The sequence below is a fragment of the Linderina pennispora genome (assembly GCF_002104995.1).
Source record: "Linderina pennispora strain ATCC 12442 chromosome Unknown DL89scaffold_16, whole genome shotgun sequence".
NCBI classification, from domain to species: domain Eukaryota; kingdom Fungi; phylum Kickxellomycota; class Kickxellomycetes; order Kickxellales; family Kickxellaceae; genus Linderina; species Linderina pennispora.
Window position 1 is genome coordinate 333,297 of NW_024468264.1, and position 6,974 is coordinate 340,270.

The window sequence follows — 6,974 nt, forward strand, 5'->3', positions numbered from 1 at the left end:
GAATCCAAACAGGGAACCCGTATTCGCCCAATGCAAAAGTCTCTTTGAGACGTACTTATTGTACCAAACAGGAATCTCTAGAACTCATTAAAGGGACGGAACCCAGGCCCACCTCTCCTCACACTCCTCAGCGGCGTCGCCTGCTCCTCTGCCGCCGTCTGCTGGCGCACGAGCTCGCGCAGCCTGCCCATCACCAGCTCCAGCTTGGCGCGGCGCTCCAGCAGCGCCAGCTGCTTGCCAACCCTTGGGTTCTGGCAGGCAAACTCGCGCGTCTGCTCCAGCGTCTTGCCGTAGTACAGGTTCGAGTCCAGCTCGCGCGGGAACTGGAAGAAGAAGTCGTGCAGGAGCTCGAAATTAATAAACAGCACGGCGTTATACGCCAGCTTCTCGGCCACTACATCCAGGAACACCTCGGGACAGAACCGCTTGTTGTCCATGGACGCGCACGCAGAGCTGTTCAAGGCCTTCCTGCGCATATGCAGGATGGTCAGGCGATCCTGGATCATCAGTGCCTGCTGCGCACGCCGGACCAGCCGCGGGCTGAATTGTGCGTACCCGAATTCATCGGCGGGCGCCACAGCATCATTGTCAGATGCTTGACCACTGTCTGCAGCTGACGCTGGTCCAGAAGAGCCGTCAGTTTTTGCAGCACTGTGCTCGGCATTCCTGCGCGCAATCTCGATCTGCACCGACACCGGGTCGACGCCGCTCTTCTCCGCCGACCTAACAAACTGCATTGCTTGCTGCAGCTGCTTTTTGGGCGTCGACGAGCGGATCTCGGCCAGCGACTGGCGGCACAGCCGCATCTCATTATCGATCAGAGATGACGACCGACGCAGTGCCTTCTTCCACTCGTGCGGCTCAACCTCGACCTCGTACTTGAACGGTTTGATCGTGTTCTCGACCTGGTCCACCGTCGAATGATACTTGCTGCGCAGAATCTCATGGCTAAAGTTCAGCACTGCATTACGCGTCTCCGGATGGTGGGCAAATGGCTCGCCATCCACCATTGACGCTACACTGTCCATCAAAAGATTGACCACCATCTGCGTTGTCCATCTGCCCACGCCACTCTTAGTCAGCAATGCCGATGCCTGCGACAGACGGTGGTCCCAGAACGCATCGTCATCTTCGTCCCACTCGCTGCCTGCAGGAGCAGCATGGCCATTCTTTGCGTCTTTGCCCGCGCTGTTCTCTGACTTTGTCAGCCGCGGTGTTTTCTGCTCCTTGGCAGTGCTGGCCACCAGCAGCTCCGAGATCACACCGGCAGCTGCCGATGCTGCCTGTCCGGCCTGGCTGCGGATACCAGCCCACCATCCGGCAGCCCGCGACCGGGTGACCTGGTTGCTAAGCTGCTTGATCTCGGGGTCGCTCCAGTACAGCTCAGCGCACACGTCCATGACGCGGCTCTCGAGCCACTTTTGTACTTCAGAGCGCAACTGCGGCTTGCCAAACTGCTGCTGGAACGCCTTGAACCGCTGCTTCAGCGTGTCCAGGCTCTCAGCCATGTACGACTCGGGGCTGACTCTTTCGTCGTTGTACTGCACCTTGATCTGGTACTTTGTCTCCTCCAGCTCGCTGCGCACCGCATCCACCAGAGTCGACATGCTCCGCCGCATGCTATCTTCGAGAACGCGCACCAGCTTACGCCGCAGCGTGCCCACGCCTACCTGAACCTCGGGCTGGCGGAATTCGGCGTGCCGCTGGAAGTATTGTGCTTCGGAGAGCACAATCTCGTGCGAGGACTTGCCCGCCTTTTCACGAACTGGCTTGCACACCACGCCAATGTACCCTAGGTGCAGCGGATACTCGTTCTGTGTCAGCATATGGACTGCCATATCAGGCTCTGCCATATCGACCTTGGTGATAACACCAATGGTGCGCATGCCCAATGGATCATTGCGACGGCTCGCCTTCAATGCCTCGGAGTTCGCCAGGTCAACATCTGCTGCACACACAGCCAGGATGATATTGGGCTGCTTCAAGTAGCCTTCGCATAGGTCGCGGATCTTTTGGCGCAACACCGGCGGCTGCTTGCGATTGACCACCTGAATGTACCCCGGGAGGTCAACCAGACGCAGGTCGGGCACATGTGGCGAGTAGATACGCAGCTCAACAGGCTTATCTGACACGCACTCGGATTCAGGGACCGACATGTTCAAATCATGTAGCGTGCGCTGGATCTGCTTGAAATCGCGGATCCGATCTAGCCCAAGCTGGGGGAACTCGCCGTACTCCTCATCAGAGTCAGGAGTGTTCACAAGTGTCAGCTCGATTGGGCGCCTCGTCACCATGTTGGTACCCTTAGGCAGAAACTCCTGTCCTACAATGGCCTCCAGTACCGAGCTCTTTCCCGAGCTCTGCGACCCAATGACAACAATGCTCGGTAGCTGCAGCGGGCTGACCTTTTTGTCCTGGCCTGGATCCGTGCTCTCCACGGTCCTCAGGATGGTCTGGATCTCAAGCAGCTTCTTTGTCAACTCCATCAGCGCGTTCTCGTCGCCAGCGTGCCCATTCTTCGGCGGCTTCTGTGGTGCGCTTGACCGAGGCGACTCAATGACATCGTCGTCCCTCTTTGGTCCGGGATCAGGGCTAGTGTAGTAGTCGCCCTTGGGTGGAGGCAATCCGCTGCCGCCATCGTTGCTGCCTGAAGCAGAGTTTGAGCCTCCACTGCCAGCACCCGACCCGAATCCAGCACCCCAGCCGCCGCTGCGCGACCCGACAGCCTTATCGACCGACTCTTCGGCAACACCCTCATTGCCGCTTTCATCACTACTGGATCCAAGTCCCTGCAGCCAGCTTGAATCCCTGATGCTTTCAAGCCACCCGCGCATCGACTCAACACCGCCCGACATCCACCCAGGCGCTTTCATCTGGCTCAGCTTGTACTCAATGTATGCCAGCGACGCAATAGCCGCTGTCAGGATCATGACCGGCAGTCGCGTACTAGCCTTGATAGTGCCCATGATAACCTTTAGGATTGGGACCAGCATCCGGCTTCCCATGAACTTGCCCAGGCTGCTGGTTGGCCCGCTTGGCACGTAGTAACGCATCGACGCTGCCGCAATGAACCGCTTACCGGCAGGACTGTACAGCGGTGGCCGCAAGCCGGTTGAGAAAATTGAGGCTTGGCGGAGCCCTACGCCCATGGTTTTATGGTATGCAGAGAGCCGCGGTGTCGCCAGGCGCGACAGCCCGCTGCCGGGAGTGTGTGTGTGGAGGAGCCTGCTTTTGACTAGCGCTGTGTCGGCACATTGTAAATTTGCCACAGCCAATGGACGCCAGGCACTGGCGGTCCTGCTGCTCAGCGACCGACGCGCAAGTTTGCTAGCACCAGCCAACTGCATTTGAACAGTGATTGAACTGAATATAAAAGAAAAGGAGAATAGGAGAGGTTTACGGAAGCAAAAGAGCTGTTTATCTTAGCCCTGGCTATGATGGGCTGACCTCAGCACCCATCGGATTCTAGGCTTTGCGTGTTTCTTGGCATAACGGCTGGCGACAAGAACGCCCGATTGCAGCCAGATGTCCACTTCATGTCGAGTTTGAAATTTTTATGTAGTTGTTAGCGAGAAAAAGAACAGAGGAGATGTTTGGCTGTAGAGTTGAGGTCCTGTCGTTTACTTGAGCTTGGCAAAGATCTGGGGAACAGCCTACACAGCAAAAAGGGGTGGTCTTCATGATTGAGATACCTTGTGCGCAATGATAGCACGTATATATGCCATATGTGTACACGATACTTACGCACTGGTCAACGCAGTGGAGGAAGTGCAGGAACTCCTCGGCGCAGCTCTCGCTCGAGCCGTCCTCAACCCGCTGGGCGCAGGCCTCAAGGTGGTGCTTGAGCGACTTGCACGCGTGGGTCTCACCGCAAGCTACAACAGAAACAGGTTGGCAAATTAGCTTTATGAATTCAGCTCCCAAACGGTAATTTCTCCCAGAGCAGACTGAAATTACTCACCCTCACGGATAGCAGGAGCGGGATCCTCGGGATCCTCCTCTTCCTCTTCCTCCTCCTCCTCAGCCTCTTCAGCCTCCTCCTCCTCCTCCTCCTCTACGGGGTCCTGGGCAACAATAACCTCGGGGGTGGCCTCCTCCTCCTCGACGGCGGTGGTCTCAACGACAGCAACGGCGGTCTCGGTCTGCTCGTCGTCGGCGTGGAACGTCAGGGACGAGGTGAAAGAGCTGACAAAATCGAAAATCGACATGGTTGGTATATGGAGAGCGCTGCCAGTCACAGAAATAAAGAGCTGATTTTGAATTGACGGAGAAGAAAAGGAGAATTTGCAATGCACAACGTCTTTTGAATTCGGCGCCCCAGAGCATCGCCTGCTCTGCGGTCCGCTGGCGGCAGATAATCTCTCCCTGATAAGACCCGTTATTGGAGTGCACGATCTCTAGATCAGATCAGGAACATTGCTCGAATTAGCGACCAAGCTTGGCTCAGATCACCAGCTCAGCCACAGCAGCACAGGCTTTCGCTTGGCAGCTTGCCGTACTTGGACATACGGCATGCTACAGGCGGCGTCATATAGCTACTCAGCAGCAGCACCACAGCAAGTCTGGTGACAACCATTCCCAATTTTCTCTTACAAATAAATCGCCGGTCATGCCAAGCATTCCTGGCATTGCCCGGGCTCACAAAGCAGCCTTTGGACAATTGGTGGTATACCTGATTGTCTGCGTTAGCATGGTGAAGAGGCAGTGAATGGGGGCAGCCGCACTATATTGTGGCTTTCTGGCCCATCAATGAACGATAGGTGTCAAGTGTGAAAACATCAGACAGGACCAAATGGACCGCTGACTAGGGGCAGCCCTCACACGGCCACTCGCCTAGAACCCTGTGCTCCACTCTCTCTTTTGACTTTGCTGCCAACTATTCTAATTGTCTAGCTCCTATAAAATACCACCACAGCAGGGCAGATGTCTTTCAAGTTGACACCGTTTGAGCAGTCGCGGGTCGAGATCGCGGCATTTCTCGACATGAAGCTGGATCCGATCAGCTATGTCGACATGTCAACTATCATCGTAGTCGCCACAGTCTACATCGTGGATCTTTTCGCTATTATTTTCCTTATTGTCAACCGCAACTATCCGCCGATAAAGAGCAAAGGAGTCGTCATAATGTGCTCACTCTATATTTCTGGGGTTCTCTGGTTCGTTGGCGACATCATCACAAGCGGAATGGTGCACCTTTATGTGAATAAGGCATTGATGGCGTGTAAGGTGACGGTGATCTGGTTCAGACTGGGCTTTGGCACCACGTACATCGCTACTATATTTAGTGTGCGCTGCTATGCCTTACACCGCGTGTTCTGTAAGCAGCAGCCATTTAAAGGAGTGCTTATGTGGAGTTTTATCGCACTGGCACTAGGATGGGTGGTTCTTTACGCCGCTGTTTCATCGGCATTACCTGCATCGATGACGACCTATTACGAAGATACGCTGGATATATGCACTGCCAACAAGACATACGTAGCCGTATCTATCGGGATGATATGCTGCTTCTATCTTTATGTTGCGTGGATGACCTGGCGACTGCGAAAGATACCATTCTCGTTCAACGAGTTCCGTGAGGTCGTCTCAGCCCTGATCATCATCGGCGTGGTTATTATCGTGAATTCGTTGGCTCTATTCTCTGTCAAAATATACCCCGTCAGCGCAGCATGGCGAAACTCGCTCGTCTATATCGACCACGCATGTGCCAATATGGCCTTCTGGACTATCATGTGGGAGCCGTTCTACCAGTGCATTATGCATCGCGAGGAGTATCTGCAATATTGGATCGACACCCTGGTGGACGATGGCATGGAAGATGCATACAGTCTTACGAATCGTCTCCTGACTGGAGTTTCCCAGTCCGTCGATGAAACAGAACAGGCCACTGTAGTCGAATCAAGGAAGGACAAAGCTGGCCACAGCCATGCAAAGGATGGTGGCCTCACCAATGGCACCTACTGTATGCCCGCCACCCTATCCAATCTGTATCTCACAGAAAAGCTTTCACACGACTAAACCACACGAGCCAGAAAGTAACAGATCCACTTTTGTTTTGCTCGCTCTACCTTGTGGATATCTAACGTGTATGTGACAGCCCTTCTATTAGTGTTCACTGCAGAATATATATCCTATGCCAATATTGTCATCTACGCCATGGTACTTCTCATCTCTGCTAGCATATCTCAGCCATATCCCCTGCGAGAAAATACGCATCATTCATACTGTATACTAGAATCCATGCTGTGCTTATCACAAGTACAGACAGTGCAAAGGCAACTCGGAGCTGGCTATATGCAATCGTCATGTGTTCTTTGCTTTAACGTAGTTCACAGGTACACCTTCCTAACAAGGCTCCATTTACTGCATGCTATTGGTTTTTACACGGCGGCAGAAGGACGCACACCAAACATACTGCTCGGACAACAAGCTGATTACTGTAAGTTGGCTGTAGAAAAAAGCGTACTATTTCGAATACCATACCTTATTGCCTTGGGTACCTCAGTAGCTTGCATGCAGTCCTTACACGTACTTTCGCTGTTCCACTCTCAATATGCTTGAAGTGATGTATTTGTACAACGACTCGGAATCATATCTATCATCAGGCCGTTTTCTATAATGCAAGCGGATACTCAGAGTTTTTAGTGAGGTTGCAAAACGCTTTTGGTGTGTATGCAAGCAGTGTCAGCAAGCCGCTAGCAAGTTGCCTGTAGCTGGGTGATAGACCCCAGAACATACCACCCCGACACTGCATGCCCCGTCCGTCGCCTGTCAGAGAAGCAAGAGACCAGCAATCGTATTGTCTGGTTCTCGCCGCTCAAGGCTCCAGGTGGTCTATACAGGTGTGTTCCGTTTAGGCCTGGTACGCATGCAGTCTTGGCGAAGGTGTTTAGCAAGGCACAAGTAGGCAGGCACGGGTGTCTTGAGAAGCACTTGTGGGGGAACCTAGATAGTCATTATGAAGAGCAGATTGTGTT

The 6,974-nt window shown here is 53.8% G+C and overlaps 3 protein-coding genes across 3 annotated transcripts; 1 reads left to right on the forward strand and 2 right to left on the reverse strand.

Annotated features, from left to right (window-relative positions):
- Positions 1 to 26: 26 nt before the first annotated feature.
- Positions 27 to 2,690, reverse strand: DL89DRAFT_238428 (uncharacterized protein). Its single transcript, XM_040884990.1, has 3 exons — positions 1,341 to 2,690; positions 694 to 1,139; positions 27 to 603 (listed from the first exon to the last, which is right to left on the reverse strand). Exons 1-3 carry the CDS (start codon positions 2,484 to 2,486, stop codon positions 78 to 80), a joined length of 2,118 nt encoding a protein of 705 aa, XP_040740394.1. The 5' UTR covers positions 2,487 to 2,690; the 3' UTR covers positions 27 to 77.
- An 899-nt stretch (positions 2,691 to 3,589) lies between these two features.
- DL89DRAFT_270294 (Non-heme 11 kDa protein of cytochrome bc1 complex) lies at positions 3,590 to 4,333 on the reverse strand. The gene is made up of 3 exons (XM_040888650.1): positions 3,962 to 4,333; positions 3,745 to 3,875; positions 3,590 to 3,653 (listed from the first exon to the last, which is right to left on the reverse strand). The coding sequence occupies exons 1-3, from the start codon at positions 4,206 to 4,208 to the stop codon at positions 3,621 to 3,623; spliced, it is 411 nt and encodes a 136-aa protein (XP_040740395.1). The 5' UTR covers positions 4,209 to 4,333; the 3' UTR covers positions 3,590 to 3,620.
- A 550-nt stretch (positions 4,334 to 4,883) lies between these two features.
- Positions 4,884 to 6,125, forward strand: DL89DRAFT_270295 (uncharacterized protein). Its single transcript, XM_040888651.1, has one exon. It carries the CDS (start codon positions 4,924 to 4,926, stop codon positions 6,013 to 6,015), a length of 1,092 nt encoding a protein of 363 aa, XP_040740396.1. The 5' UTR covers positions 4,884 to 4,923; the 3' UTR covers positions 6,016 to 6,125.
- The last annotated feature ends 849 nt before the right edge of the window (positions 6,126 to 6,974 follow it).

Excerpts from the sequence above, each read along its gene's own strand:
- DL89DRAFT_238428 (XM_040884990.1), bottom strand. The coding sequence starts at position 2,486 with ATGGAGTTGACAAAGAAGCTGCTTGAGATCCAGACCATCCTGAGGACC. Across the intron at positions 1,140-1,340 it reads TCAAGCAGCTTAGCAACCAG|TGGGACGAAGATGACGATGC; the intron begins GTCACCCGGTCG and ends GCAGGCAGCGAG. Across the intron at positions 604-693 it reads AAGAGCGGCGTCGACCCGGT|TGGTCAAGCATCTGACAATG; the intron begins GTCGGTGCAGAT and ends AGCTGCAGACAG.
- DL89DRAFT_270294 (XM_040888650.1), bottom strand. The coding sequence starts at position 4,208 with ATGTCGATTTTCGATTTTGTCAGCTCTTTCACCTCGTCCCTGACGTTC. Across the intron at positions 3,876-3,961 it reads CGCTCCTGCTATCCGTGAGG|CTTGCGGTGAGACCCACGCG; the intron begins GTGAGTAATTTC and ends TTTCTGTTGTAG. Across the intron at positions 3,654-3,744 it reads TCCACTGCGTTGACCAGTGC|GCTGTTCCCCAGATCTTTGC; the intron begins GTAAGTATCGTG and ends TTTGCTGTGTAG.
- DL89DRAFT_270295 (XM_040888651.1), top strand. The coding sequence starts at position 4,924 with ATGTCTTTCAAGTTGACACCGTTTGAGCAGTCGCGGGTCGAGATCGCG.